General features: G+C 45.4%; 1 protein-coding gene across 2 annotated transcripts in view; it reads right to left on the bottom strand.

The window, feature by feature from the left end:
• The window catches only part of BBX (BBX high mobility group box domain containing), a 118,273-nt gene extending 103,014 nt beyond the window's left edge, over nt 1–15,259 (bottom strand). The window contains exons 1-2 of one of the 2 annotated variants that reach the window (XM_068268458.1): nt 15,196–15,259; nt 14,772–14,942 (exon numbers count right to left, since the gene is read on the bottom strand). In XM_068268458.1, coding sequence (XP_068124559.1) covers nt 14,772–14,933 — 162 coding nt within the window. In that variant the 5' untranslated portion in view covers nt 14,934–14,942; nt 15,196–15,259. The other variant, XM_068268457.1, reaches the window with a different exon arrangement.
• Nucleotides 15,260–15,789: the final 530 nt, after the last annotated feature.

Genomic DNA, 15,789 nt, shown 5'->3' with positions numbered 1-15,789 from the left:
TCCCATCAACTCTGAACAGCTTCCCTGTCCCTGCTGAAGAGAAGCACCCCCAGAGCATGATGCTGCCACCACCATATTTAAAAGTGGGGATGGTGTGTTCAGAGTGATGTGCAGTGTTAGTTTTCCGCCACACATAGCGTTTTGCATTTTGGCCAAAAAGTTCCATTTTGGTCTCATCTGACCAAAGCACCTACTTCCACATGTTTACTGTGTCCCCCACATGGATTGTGACAAACTGCAAATGGAACTTATGCTTTTCTGTTAACAATGGCTTTCTTCTTGCCACTCTTCCATAAAAGCCAACTTTGTGCAGTGCACGACTAATAGTTGTCCTATTGACAGATTCCCCCACCTGAGCTGTAGATCTCTGCAGCTCGTCCAGAGTCACCATGGGCCCCTTGACTGCATTTCTGATCCGAGTTCTCCGTGTTCGGCCTGTGAGTTTAGGTGTACGGCCTTGTCTTGGTAGGTTTACAGTTGTGCCATACTCCTATTTCTGAATGATCACTTGAACAGTGCTCCGTGGGATGTTCAAGGCTTTGGAAATCTTTTTGTAGCCTAAAGGCTACAAAGTCGGATTTTAGCGAACGACCCGTCGTTTGAACGTTCCGTCGTTCGGACGTTTTCGCGTCAAATCCGACGTGTGTACAGACTATCGTTCGGGTGATAAGACTGGTTACCAACGATCCGTCAGGCGGATCGCTGGTAACCAGTCTTATCACCCGAACGATAGTCTGTACACACGTCGGATTTGACGCGAAAACGTCCGAACGACGGAACGTTCAAACGACGGGTCGTTCGCTAAAATCCGACGTGTGTATGGGCCTTAAGCCTGCTTCTAAATTTCTCAATAACTTTATCCCTGACCTGTCTGGTGTCTTCTTTGGACCTTATGGTGTTGTTGCTCCCAATATTCTCTTGAACAACCTCTGAGGTCTTCGCAGAGCAGCTGTATTTGTACAGACATTAGATTACACACAGGTGCACTCTATTTAGTCATTACAACTCATCAGGCAATGTCTATGGGCAACTGACTGCACTCAGACCAAAGGGGGAGCCGAATAATTACGCACACCCCACTTTGCAGTTATTTGTAAAACATTTTTGAAATCATGTATGATTTTCGTTCCACTTCTCACATGTACACCACTTTGTATTGGTCTTTCATGTGGAATTCCAATAACATTGATTCATGTTTGTGGCAGTAATATGACAAAATGTGGAAAACTTCAAGGGGCCGAATACTTTTGCAAGCCACTGTATAATGAACTGGAGGTCACTGGTAAGTAATACTGGAGAATATCTCCACCCTGAAGTCCATTCAATAGTAGCAATCAATTACACAAACCCCCCACCAAAACAATAACCCGACATGTTTCACTTCCAGATGGAACCTTTTTAAAGGGAACAAAGTGACGTGCAATAGTGCATAGTGTTAGGGTACAATTGTAATAAAACAAGAAACAGAGAATTATAGAGTGTGTCCGCTCATGACAGCAGCCTCTGAAATATTGTACATAATAATATATTCATGTTTGATTTTATGCCCATTGTCCGGTGCTGTTTTTTGTTATGTTTTTACTGGGTATGTCCCTAATAAAGATGGTTCTATTTTTCATAAGGAATTATTTTTTTGCATCATTTTTCAGCTCTATGGTACTCTTTCTTCTTTGATGTACAGACACTGCAATAAATCTTTCTGAAAACATTATCTCTGCTATTCAAAACACCAGGCCCAATTCATTGAAGCATCACCAGACACCTTCAAGCATGTCCAGTGGGGTTATCAAAGTGATCCAGAAAACTTGGTCTGAAGGACACATTCTCAACTTGCTAATGCAAATGTACAACTAAATTAACCACTTCACAACTGAGGGGTTTTACCCCCTGACCACCAGAGCAATTTTCACCTTTCAGCGCTCCTTCCATTCATTCGTCTATAACTTTATTATTACTTATCACAATGAAATGAACTATATCTTGTTTTTTTCGCCACCAATTAGGCTTTCTTTAGGTGGGACATTATGCCAAGAATTATTTTATTCTAAATGTGTTTTAATGGGAAAAAAATTTGGAAACTTATTATTTTTCAGTTTTTGGCCTTTATAGTTTTTAAATAATGCATGCTACTGTAATTAAAACCCATGAAATTTACTTGCCCTTTAGTCCCGGTTATAAAACCGTTTAAATGATGTCCCTATCACAATGTTTGGCGCCAATATTTTAATTTGAAATAAAGGTGCTTTTTTTTTTTCAGTTTTGCGTCCATCCCTAATTACAAGCCCAGTTTATAAAGTAACAGTGTTATACCCTCTTGACATAAATATTTAAAAAGTTCAGTCCCTAAGGTTTTTCACAATGATCTCGCTGCTTATCGGATAAGCAGCGGACCATTGCGGGGCTTAGATCAAACGGGAATGGATTTTCCCGTTCATTGATCTCCGGGCGAGCGGCGGACGGCGTGTTTACTAGCGGGAGTGTGTGCTAGAGCGAGCGGGAGCGCGGAAAGTAAGCATTTCTCCGTCCCTGGGGGTGAAAGAATGGAAAAAGGGATGGAGAAATGCGTACACGTGGGGGTAAAGTGGTTAGTAAGACTATTATTCCATGAATGTACACAATAACAGTAAAAACTATTTTAAAAAATTCAAGAAAAGTCCCTTTCTGTTTTGCATAATTGTATCAAAACAGTGCTAACACAATAAGGAGTATGCAAAGATAAGCTACATCATAAATTCTGTCATTATTTTAATTTACAGATGACAGGAAATAAAGACCAAACAAGACACAACTAAGCCTCTTACTGCGACTTTCCCAGTGAAATTAAGAAAACAAATATTTACAAAAATTACTGCAGTTTTGTGTCTTGTGCTGTAACGTGACAAAGCTGTAGATGAGGAATATGCATTTAGACATCATGTCTGCTTTTAGACGAAATCTACAGTACATATGAATATGTCACAGAATGAGCTGGTAACAAATGGACACTAACATTTACTGCAGTAGGAGGAAAAACAGTTAGGGCTCATTCACACTATGTGCTGCACTCAGTTTTGACGCAGCGCACATTGTACACGATGCATATGACAACATAAAAGTCCATAGACTTTCATGTTACCATTCACACTACAGATGTGCGTTCCCATGTAACACATCTGGGAACATTTTATCGCAAGATGCACACGTTTCCCGATGGGTACAGCTGCCGACGTCTGTGCTTTAGCGCACTACGACGTGCATTCCATCCATTGACTATGTGATAGCAACACATACACGAAATTGCGTTTGTGCATGCGTTCTGTAGTGTGAATGAGCCCTTAAGGACCCTTCCACGCTGAGAATTGCAATTGCACTGTAATCGCGATTCACGCATTTTGAAGCATGCGATTTTCAGGTGCGATAGGTGGGTATAATTGCATTTACTGATGTGGAAAAAAAAAACGCTTACGTTTTTTTTAAATGGGAAATCCGCATAGCTAATTGTAAAGCCCTGCATTTGCCATGCAATTTGCATGCAGTTGCATTAATTTAACCCAATTGCAAATGCAGTTAAACTGCAGCATGAACTACGACTGCAACTGTGCCAAAAATGGATCGCATCAGGCTGTACAGGGCACTGTGACTACTATATAGCGATCTAAGGCAGCACTGTACTGGGTACAAAGTCACTTGGCTATCCCCTGGGGAGGCACAGGAATGATCTGCGGTCATAGGCTTATGTCTATGACAGCTGATCACTGTGATTGGCTGGCAGGGGGAGGAAGGGCCCCCTGGGTTTTGTCCTATAAACCTAGGTGCATCTTACGGTGCGGAAAAGATGGTGATAGTTTAATTTTTGCCAAAAGAAAAATGGTGTAACAATCTCTCATGTTTATATCTCTCAATAACATTGTATGTGTGGCCCCTCCTCTTTCTTGCATTTACTGGTACTTTACAGCATCAAAAGTAGAATTGTGAATAATTTAAGAACAGTAGTTCCAAATGGCCACAGCCTATGTGATTTTTGCGGTAATCCCGACACAAGTATGGATACTCCATTTTAACATGGGTTTCTTGTTATTGCAGGGCGAGATACGCCTATTGCATACAAGACAAGGTCCGAGAGATGCCAAAGTGGTCAGAACTCGGATTCCAGCTGGAGGGACAGAAGCTGTTCCCCTATTGACCGCGGGAACGCCCAGAGTCCCCCGGCCAATATCCCACCGAGGGAGTAGGAGCCACCACTGTGCAGCATCTGCCTGGATAATCTTCCAGAAGGAGGGGAACGTACCAGCCTACCCTGCTCCCACCAGTTTCATCCAGACTGCATTAATAGGTGACTGGAGGAAAGCAACACCTGTCCTCTGTGCCATGCCAGAATTAGCCAAATCAGGTAAGTGGCATGTATAGAAGCTTTTTCCTCTCAAAATTCAGTTTATGTACAAGTACTAGAGATGGTCACTGAGACGCAAATAATTTTGAGTTGATGCAGCATTATGCAATTATTTTATGCAAGTTTACGCAGCTTTAAAATGAACCAATCAAATCCTGCCGAGGTAAAATTTGATTAGCCCATACATAAATTTGCATATAAAATTTGCATCTCATTGACCATCCCTAATATGTACTTCCGGCACAGAATACTGTATAATGTTCCCCATACTCCCTCAGTAGCATTGTAAGGGTGCAACAACATAAAGAAAGAGCAGTGATGCTGTGCAGGGGAACCATTATCACTTGGATCCTGCATGTCATTGCAAGTTAAATTCAGCTCATCACAAATTAATATAAAAGGGCCTTTACTAAGGCTTGGTTCTCCCTTATTGAAAAAAAAAGTACCCATCCTGTACGTTTCTTGAATCTCCACTCAGCACAAAAAGTGGATTCTTATGTTAAAAATAGGCTCTGCTTCCACTTGCTAAAAAATAAATAAAATGATCCATTTGCTGCGTTGCGGCAAACGGAACGGAAATTACCGACCCCCTCAGTTTTTCCGAATGAGCAGATGTGCTACCCATAGCCACCAACAGTGCAATACATTTACCTGCAAACGGGACACTAAAAGGGATCGTAGCAGACGCTGAACTGTCCTCTGTGCCGAACGGACCCGTTATGAGTGGGAATTGAGCCTAATAATAAGTATCGGTAATTATAGGCTTTTTATACACCGATGCTTGGATTTACAACCTAGGGGATTGAGTTTGATTATTTAGATAAGCAATATGTATCTTTAACAAATACTAAATAATTGTACATTTTCTCCCCTCAGGCTGGTGATGGAGAAAGGGAGATCACATTTGATTTAGAAGATGTTGGGAAGTAATCCTCATTGGCTCCGCAGACCTCCTGGATGAAGACCCAGAATTTGAGGGACAGCTCATAGTCTATGATAATGGGATTCTAATGTACAAGGAGGATCTGTAAAAGCTCTCCTCATGGTGACAGAGAGGACATCACCACCACCACAGCACTGTTCCTGCAGAAGATCTGTTTGTCTCCACCAAACCAAGACAACTTGATCATTTTCTTCTGCTATTATCTTACTATTTATATATTGTATTTATGTTCAATAAAGTTGTTTGAAAATTCAAAAATTTAGTTAAGATTTTCAATTCTTTCTCAGCTTCTCATATAAAAACAGAGCTCAAGTCTCCCCAGTATAGCTAGTTCGCTATAGGTTTCAGTTTCTGATATCACCAGAGCACAAGTGTCCCCAGTATAGGTAGTTTGCTTTATGTTTCAGTTTCTGATATCACCAAAGTTATAACTGTCCCCAGGATAGGTAGTTAGCTATAGGTGAACCCAGTATAGGTAGCCTGAAAGGGAGAGCAAGTGGGAACAAAGCGGCAGGGTGAGGGGCGTAGCCCCCCTCCCTCCCAGAATTTAGTGCTGTGCAAGCGGGCAGAGAACATTCACCTCTTCCTGGTTCCAGCACCTGAGCTCTGCACGTCACTGCTCTTCTGTCTCCAATGCTGATCACTGTACTTCTGCTAATCAGGAAGAACAGTGACACGTAAAGCTCCGACGCAGGAACCAGGAAGAGAGGAGTGTTCTCTACGCATTCACTCGCTGCCGCAGTGCTAAATTCCGGAGGGGGATGCTTGGGGGGGGGGGGGGATGGGGGAGGGGCTGGGGAGCTGGGCCCCCACAAGCTCCCCCTTCCTGCTCGGCACACACACTGCAGGGGGGAGGGACGACCCCGTCACCATTTTTAAAATATAATAAGGCCCACTGGGGATTTTTCCCGTCTCCCAGGCAGCCCAGTCTGAGCCTGGCTGGAATCTTAGCCAGGACACCATCTTTATGGAGTTTATTTATATGTCCTCCCTGTGTTTGCAAGGGGTTTTGTCTGGGTACGTAGATGTCCTTTCACATCCCAATTAAATCAATCCCACAAGTACTGGTCTTAGGTTATAGTAGCAACATGCGAGCGCCTCTGAGGGACAATTTGTTACATTACTATATACTCTGCAAAGGAACTGTGGAAGAAATCAGTGCAATATAAATACATACCGTATTTTTATAATAATTCTATAGCATAGAAGATCTGGGCCCTTATTCAATTCACCTTTTCTCCAATGAGATAATTTTTTTTGTCTATTGTTTGAAATAACTTTTCAGCACTCTGCAATTTAAAGTACAAAAAAGTAGGTGAAAAAGTACTGTCAAAATTATTCTGAGTATTTTCTTGCTTAAGGCTGCTTACACACCAAGACGTTACAGGCGCACGTTAGTGCGCCTGTAACGCTCCCCCAACGCACAGCAATGTAACACAAGTGGGCTGTTCACACAGCCCACGTTGCGTTACATGTAACGCTGCACGTTCTGTGCAAAGTGCAGCATGCTACGGCGTTGGAGCGGCTATAGCCGCGTTAGACTGTTTGCACATGCGCAGTGGGGGGCGGAGGAGGCGGGGAGAGCCAGCTACAGTAGCCGCGCACATGGCTGCTTAATATTCACTGCACTGGCGGGCGCTGATTGGCCGGCGGGACCACGTGATGCGGAGTGTCTCGCTCCGCATCACGTGGTCCCGCTGGCCAATCAGCGCCACTCTGGGAGACATTATAGGACTCGAGCCGCCTAACGCGGCTCACTCTACCGTCGGCTCTTGCAGCACCATACGTTGTGTTAGGTGCACGTTATGCGACCTTAACGTGCCACCTAATGCAACGTCTTGGTGTGCAAGAAGCCTTATGGTGCCTTAAAAAGTATTTATTGATAAGATGTCAAAGTATCACCTAGGAGAAAACTCAAGAGAAAAAGTGAATTGAATGAGGGTATTGCCCCTCAACATGTTTATGTCCATATTTAGACTTTTATCATAAGAGGCAGTCCTCAAAAAAGGATCCAAGTTGAAATATATAGGCCCATATGCAATTAACTTTTTCTCCTGAGTGATATTTTTAAACTTGTCAATAAAATGCCTTTTAAGCCACCAGAAAGCAAGAAAATACTCAAAAATTATTTTGACAGTACTTTTCACCTACTTTTCTGTACTTTTTCAGTTGAGAAGTGCTGGAAAGTTATTTTAAATAGAACATAAAAAATTATCTCCTAGGAGAAAACTCAGGTGAAAAAGGGAATTGTATATGGGCCATGGTGTGAGAGCATAGGGCTCCTCATCAACATCAACTCATATGGGCCCTAAAAACTCAAGTACTAGACTTAGGCCTGGTTCACATTAGCGTTCGCTGTCCGGATTCGCCTGATCGGATCCGGACCGTATACTGTACAAACGGAACGTACGTTCCGCATAGCAATGCAAAGTCTATGCGGACGTTCACATGCGTCCGTTCCGTACAGAACGGAGCTGGATCAGATCCTGACACTTTTCCAACATGCGCTATTTTTCGGGTCCGGACCATCCGGCCCACGCACCGGGGCCGGATCCTGACCCGAACATGCGGCCATGCTGTGCAATGAGAAACGGATGTTTCTCATCACACTGGCAATAGGACCGGATGCTTCTAGCACCGGTCCTATGCCACTTGGGGGGCCAGGACTATACGCCGGTATCCAGCATGCTTGCGGTGCCTTTCTGGCACTGCAATGCATCTAGTTCCGGCTACTTTATTGTAGCCGGAACTGATACATTCCGTGTGGCCACCGCAGAGACGCGTACGGTCTCTTTGCGGCCCCCGGACCCTTGCGGACTCGAACCGTAAGTGTGAACGGGGCCTTAAACACCAGAGCAAAATAGCTTAAGAAATGCCTCAAAGGGATCCAAAAAATACAAAATAGCTTTATTGTGGACCAATTCACAGTAATCAACACACAATTAAAATCTTTAAAAATGAGGGCCCGCGGAGTACCTCATCTACCCCTCACACACACATCCACACCTTGCACTTCAACCACACTCAAATCCTTATAGGTGGATACTGCAGCAACTAAGAAACTACAGGTAGAATGTCAATATTAGTCTGAATGACTGTCCCTTTAAAGCAGAACTGTAAATAGTTTTTAAACACAGTGTTTCACTTACCTGGGGCTTCTGCAAGCCCCCAGCAGCCGCCCTGTCCCACGCCGGTCCTGCCCAAGCCTCCGTTCTCCCGCCGCCGTTCCGTTCCTAGACTTCTAAGTCGATGCCAGCGCGGCTCTGGCCAAGCGTATCTTTTCTTCGCGTTCCCCTCTGCAATAGCAGGGGACGCGAAGAAAGGATACGCGTGGCCAGAGTCGCACCGGCGCAGCGGCGAAACCGAAAGCAACTAGCTGCGGGGAAACGGAGGCTCGGGCAGGACCGCCGCGGGACAGGATGGCTGCTGGGGGGCTTGCAGAAGCCCCAGGTAAGTGTTTAAAAACTATTTACAGTTCCACTTTAAAGAGAACCCGAGGTGGGATTTAATTATGTTAGTGGGGCACCGAGGCTGGTTGTGCACACTAACACCAGCCTCTGTTGCCCCATGGTGTGCCTCCAGGACCCCCCGCGCGCTGCTATACCCTCCGCAGTGCTAGCGACACACAGCGTGCCGCCAGCACAATGTTTCCCTATGACGTGTCTGTTGGCGCCGCTCCCCCGCCTCCTCTGTATTGGCGCTACCCGCCCGCGTCCCTTCCCTCCCGCTGACTGGAGGGAAGGGACGCATGCGGGTAGCGCCGATACAGCTGTGTGTCGCTAGCACGGCGGAGGGTATAGCAGCGCGCAGGGGGGTCCTGGAGGCACACCATGGGGCAACAGAGGCTGGTGTTAGTGTGCACAACCAGCCTCTGTGCCCCACTAACATAATTAAATCCCACCTCGAGTTCTCTTTAAGAGCTGATGGCAGCTCATATAATATGCTTAGCCATCCTACTAAGGGAAAGGATGAAAAAAAAAATGATGATAGATAAGTCCACTGCTGAGTGCACTCAAAAAATACCAGATGGAAATGTTCTCTTATAGAAACCAACTTGGATACTCATAATAGTTATGAACATGTTTTTCCTCCATGGCTAGCACATAGGTGACAGTTCCCGCAGCTTACTTGTGTATCCTGGCGAGTCAGCAGATCAAAGACCACTTACATCCGGCAGGACTCGCAGGTCTCCGACACACTGCGGTCCACGGCAGTCATACATTGATTCTGTCAAATATCCCACAAGTTGCGCTGCAGCTCCTCCTATGGATAGCATGGTTTTTCGGCAGCGGTGAGCGCGATCTACCCGCCTACTGCGGGGATCGAGCGCTCGTGTGTTCCTGGTGGTGGGCGAGGCTGGCCTCCTGGGACTCCTCCCACTTACATGTTTCGTCAATAGGCTTCCTCAGAGGGACGTCAGGGGGACTACTATTCAGTCATTCAGACCACTATTGACATTACATGTAGTTTCTTAGTTGCTGAGGCATCCACCTACAAGGATTTGAGTGTGTTTGAAGTGCAAAGTGAGGATGTGTGTGTGAGGGGTGGATGAGGTACTTTTAATTGTGTGTTGATTACTGTGAATTGGTCCACAATAAAGCTATTTTGTATTTTTTGGATCCCTTTGAGGCCTTTCTTAAGCTTTTTTGCTCTGATGTTGATGTCCATATTTAGCCACCTTTTTCTCATTAGTAAATCTAACACAAAATAGGAGCATAACCTATGGCTATGGAGTAGACATGTCAGTGAGTGGAATACCACAGGGATATGATTCTATTTCACTTACATATGTGGATTTAACCAGGGCTGTGGAGTCAAAGTCAAGGAGTCGGAGGAATTTGGGGTATCTGGAGTCGGAGTCAGTGGATTGAATAAACGGAGAAGTCGGAGTCGGATGATTTTTGAACCAAATCCATAACCTTTGTAAAAATTAGACTAAGGAGTCAGAGCAATTTGGGTACCTGGAGTCAGAGGTTTCATAAACAGAGGACTGGGAGTCAGATGATTTTTGTACCGACTCCACAGCCCTGGATTTAACATATTAAATGATCAGGAAGAGAGGTGCAGAACTTCCTTTTTTCTGGACATGTTCAGGTGGGCTATGGCTGACCTGACATATCATACAAAGGCCTGATTTAAGGGACAATTGAAGTGAGAAGTATATGGAGGCTGCCATATTTCCTTTTAAACAATATCAGTTGCCAGGCAGCCCTGCTGATCTATTTTGCTGCAGTAGTCCCTAAATAACACCAAAAACAAAGCATGCAGCTAATCTTGTCAGATTTTACAATAGTGTCAGAAACACCTGAGATGCTGCATGCTTGTTCAGGGTCTATTGCTAAAAGTATTAGAGGCAGAGGATCAGCAGGACAGCCAGACAACTGGTATCGCTTAAAAGGAAATAAATGCCGCAGCCTCCATATCTCTCGCACTTCAGTTGACAAGTGGCTGCTACAAGTGGCAGTGATAAAACAAGCTAAAAAATAACCCAACTTTTGCAGATTCAGTGAGCCAGCTTAGCCACAACTGAGAGCAAAATACGGAGCACAACCCTCTCTGTGCCACTCTGTCAGTCTATGCGACCCCTTTCTGTCTGTCCCTACCAAGCTGCTACGCATTTATGGTTGTCTATGCCACTCTTCTCTACATTTACATGCCAGGGAGCCATTACCCTCTGTTGGCTCTGAATCCTCTCTCATTCTTTTAAATCAGGTTCTAATACTCTAATAGTCTCCAGGGATGGGCTTTCGAGTAGCTTCATACTTGAATTCGAAGAGTTAATTAAAGCACCTGTGGGGGCAGGTGAGGGAGAGTTGAACCTGGGGCTTCTAATGGTCCCCTGCAGACGTCCTGTGCCCACGCAATTCGTAAAGCGATTGCTTTAGTGGAACAGCAAGTGATTTTTGGGTAGTTAAAGTGCTGCAAAATCACTTTGTACAGCGATTAAAAAGTGATGATTATGTTGCATTGACAGTTTACAAATGGACAGACAAGCTGCCTAGCTGTCTGCAGTGAAGCCTGTAGTGTTCTGCGGAAAGAAGAGTGGGATGTGCCCTACAGCAGGGACAACAATTACAGTACAGTATAAGATAAGCTAGGTCTCACACTGGATTGACGAAGGGGAGTCCAGTGACCCCAGGAGACACTAGTATTCTCGCTAGATCTTCACCCCACATATTCCCAAACAATCTCTTGCAACAAAAATCTAGAGTTCCCGTAGCTTCAGGAACCTGTGTGGACACTTGTAGCAGTAATCTATACAAATAGCTATCCAAGCTATCCCATCATCACCCATAACAGGTAGTCAGGGAGGCACTGGGAGAGGGCACCAGTCAGTAGTTACCTATGAACACAGGGCTCACCCTGCACAGAGGAGGAGGGAACAAGCGATGGCACTGTGCAGAAGAAGAAACTCACACTCAGCTGGTAGTTTTATATTTTGTGCACAGATCTCTTGGTCATGTGATTGAGTTTTTCAAAGGGAATTTTTCTTGAACAGCTGCCTCAAATATGAAAACTGCATTGGTAATAGGATAGCACTCTCTCCTTACAGTGCTGGGTCCCCAGGTAGGATCCCAGCCAGTTATCCTCGGTGACTGTGCGAGTTTCCTCTGGGCACTCCGGTTTCCTCCTATATCCCAAAAACCAGAGATATGTTTACTGGTTTCCCCCAAGTTGGCATTACTATAGAAATATGACTACAGTAGGAATCAGATTGTGAGCTCCTCATAGGGACAGTAAGTGACAAGAATATATATGCTAAGTAAAGTGCTGTGAGATGCCAACACTATATAAATACTGCATAATAATAGTGTAGTCCCTAACTCAACTTTACTAACAATGAAAATCTGGGAGAGATCTATAACTGTAAATGTACATGAAAACTGTGCCTGAACTGGAACTTTACCGGTACTAAAGATTTTGGTATTTTAACTGAATGTAAAACAACATATGTGCCTGGATTTCAGTTTTAATAAAAAGAATTTTTAAAAAATTCATCTGGTTTTCTCCTGGTCCCATAACTTAACTTAAGTGTAACCTACCGCTATCAAAAAAATTGCAGCCCTCACAAGATGATCTAACTCTCAGTCTTTCATTACTCCCTATGATGTAATGTCCTTTAAAGCTCTCAGAACTACTGTATTTTTCGGAATACAAGACAAACTTTTTCTCCCCCAAAACTGCATCTTATATTCTGAATGTATGCTCTTCAACAAGTATCGTGGTACAAATTTCAGTCTGTTCATCTGCAGGATCAGTCTAAGTTTCTGCCTACTATATGCCATCTTCTTTCTCAAAATAACAGACCTAAGTGCAGAGTGCAGCGGGAGCCTTTATTACCTATCCTCTTACCTTTATTAATGTAGCTGTGATTAGTGTAGCTGGGGGAGGGGGCAGCAGTGGTTAGTGTTGCTGGGCAGTGTAGTTTAAATAGAGACAGCTGGGGGGAAACCGTCCATAAGACGTCCCACACTGTAGACACACCAGGTTTAGTATATATATTGTTTTCAATTTATGTCCTCTAAACCTAGGTGCGTGTTATATATTCCCGAAAAATTCAGTAGTTGTTGACTTTGTGCAGGAGCTGTTCTCACAGGAGGAGGATGCATTTGTTGACCTTTCGAATTGCAGCATCTGCCAATCCTGTTAAAGTGTAAGTGATGTAACTTCCTCTTGTGGAAATGTCCCCTTCAAATGTTTCATCAGAATCCATACATCTGTAATGGGTGCAGTGAGGATAAGCAGAAATGAGACACCTGACATGAGGGGTTCTCAGGCTGGCAGCCGGTTTCCAGAAGTGCCACTATTGGAGTGTAACCCTGCATCTGAGGGCCATGTTATCTGGGTGACTGGGCCACAGCAACTACTTTCCTCAGCAATAAGAACCCTTGCCAATATTTTTTTAAAACCACATATAAGTCCCAGGAACTTAGGCTCTTACCTCAATACCACCCCCCTTCATGCCCTGGCATGTCCCTCTATGTGCACGACAACATAATTTTATGCAGCAAGACATTCTGGCACTGCCAGGCTGCCAAGCACACCGCCCTCACCTTCTATGCCAATGCAGAAGGTAGCCATAGGATAATGCAGGTGATGGGTGTGGGTCTGGCCATTCTCATGCCAATGTCTTCCAGAGGAATAAGAGAATAAATGGTCCAGGTAGGTATGCATTTTTTATGTAAACATATATCCACTGGGGCCTGATTTCTGGGCCTTGGATGGATGCTACTAAAGGTGGGCAGCTGGACTTGGAAGAGAGGTTGCTGTATGTGGAGGAGGAGGCAGTAAGTAGAAAAAGGATGCTGCAAACGGGGAGCAAAACATGGAAAAGGGTAACTGCTGCCTAAGGGAGCTGCATATGAAAGAGAGGGATTTCTGTACATGCATTTCATTCATAGAAGAGAGGGCTGCACATACAGCGGATAAGCGCTGCTGCATATGGAACGTTAGCAACACAAATGTTGGAACCTAGCGGCAGAAAAAGTATAAATCTGGTCTTGCATCCTCCCTCCTCAATGCTCTGGCCATGGATATGGCATGTGCATTGCAAACCAAAACATGCATTGGTCTGATCTAAAGGGAAAAAAAAAAAATCAAATACTTTCCAAAAGTCAGATTTGCATAAACGTGTATATATACACGTTTAGGTGGCAATGGTCAATCCTGCTGCCTGGTAGCTGAGGCAATGAGGAAGAGAGGTAGAGGGTACTGTGATGACATATTTCAATTTACAACATAGACAAAGTTTATAATCAACAATGCAGGCCTAAATGCTACTAGAACAACTGTGCCACTAACACTGAATTTTCAAGCAATAATTGCAATGTCAACAGTACACATATAAATTCGGTAAATGCCCACTCTGGGCACAACCCTTCTGCCTCTTCATCTGTGTTTATTCTACAAAGAAAAGCAGCCCTATAGTTATTACTCTAGTAGAAATTGGATTACTGTCTTCATAAAACGGTGTTTACAAAGTGGCCGACCAACAGCGCTCTCCCCGTCCATCCAGTTGTGCGAGTGAGGAGAGCCGAGGCTGGGAGGAGTCTGGGGGGACTCGCTGGCTACTAAAGCCACATCCACTAATAATGCCAGCAGGCAGGCAGTGCAGGTGACACACGCAGCGAGCAGCCCAGCACACATCTGCCATCACGTCAGCCGCGGCTCCTGCCACCACCACCATCCAATGGCTGCAGCTCGCATGTCACTGCATGGCTGGCTTGTTAACTTGTTACAAAATAAACACAGGCGATCCGCGCATAAGATGGAGCGGATTAGCTGGGCAGCGCTGCTGGGTGTAGCTGGGGATATGAAAGTTTGGGGGCGGCCAGGCTGGGAGTGACACAGGGCTGCTGCTGATGGGCAGCGATGGCCACAGAGGAGGATTAGTGCGTGCATGTTCCGTGCGCTGCCTGCCTGCTGCTCACACACTCGCTCAATGAACAAGACACCAACCTTATCGATGTCCTCTTCTTCCTCCTCCTCCTCGTCTTCTTCTGAAAAGTCCAGGATTTTGTTAGCGAGCAGCGGATGCCACTGCAGGCACTTTCTCTTCGGTCGCTTGGCCGTCCCTTCTCCGTCAGCGGGGTGATCTTTATTTCTAGCGCTGCCTTTCATTACTGTAACCTGAATGACACAATACATCACACAGTTAGACCATCCTAGCGGCCCAGCCAAACTCATTAAAACACATCATGGGAAAGTCTGCAACGCTGCAACAAGGCACTGGAGCTCGGCTAGCCTGGCAATGGCCGCTGCAGCTCTGAGGAGCAGTCCCGGGCACAGCGTCCTCCCCACCACAACTATAAAGAGGGCAGCACTTTGCTCTTTGCCACCGGTACTCAACGGGACTGAGTACCAGCACCTCTCCGGGACTCACCGTGCTCAGCGCGCATGCTCCGCTAAGTCTCGCGCCCCTGCTCCTAGCTTGCTGCTGACGCGAGACTTGCCAGCGCATGTGTTGTTTGCTTCGCTAGGGGACCCGGGGCTGGGTGGCTGGCGAGCTGCACTGCTGCTACTGCCCGGGGCACATGCGCTATGAGCACCGCGCTACTCCATTTCGCGGTGGCTCAGCCTCAGAGTGGGCAATTGCTAAATTCCATGTGGGGTGGCCCCCTTGGGTGCTACAGTAATGACAGAGAAGTGTCAGCAGCAGATGTACATGTGCCAGCAGCTCACACACACCTGCACGCAGCGTACATGACTCTTACATGACATGCCATGAAAACTAGCATACGGTTCCTAAGCTTGCATGGGGAGGGCTGTTTATTTTTCATTAGATATCTCACCATCACACGCAGGAATTCGGTGGCCTGACTGGTTAACTACTGTAAATTGGGTCAGTAGTGTAAGCAATAAGTGTATTCCTTTAGGTTATAGCAGCCAGCAGAGGATCTGGCAGCAAAGACTGAACGTTCTTGAGAGCTGAACATAATGGGAACAGGGAAGTGGAAAGATGCGGAGGTAGAAAAGG

The sequence above is a fragment of the Hyperolius riggenbachi genome, chromosome 2 (genome assembly GCF_040937935.1).
Source record: "Hyperolius riggenbachi isolate aHypRig1 chromosome 2, aHypRig1.pri, whole genome shotgun sequence".
Lineage (NCBI taxonomy): Eukaryota > Metazoa > Chordata > Amphibia > Anura > Hyperoliidae > Hyperolius > Hyperolius riggenbachi.
This window is presented reverse-complemented; position numbering and strand designations above follow the sequence as displayed.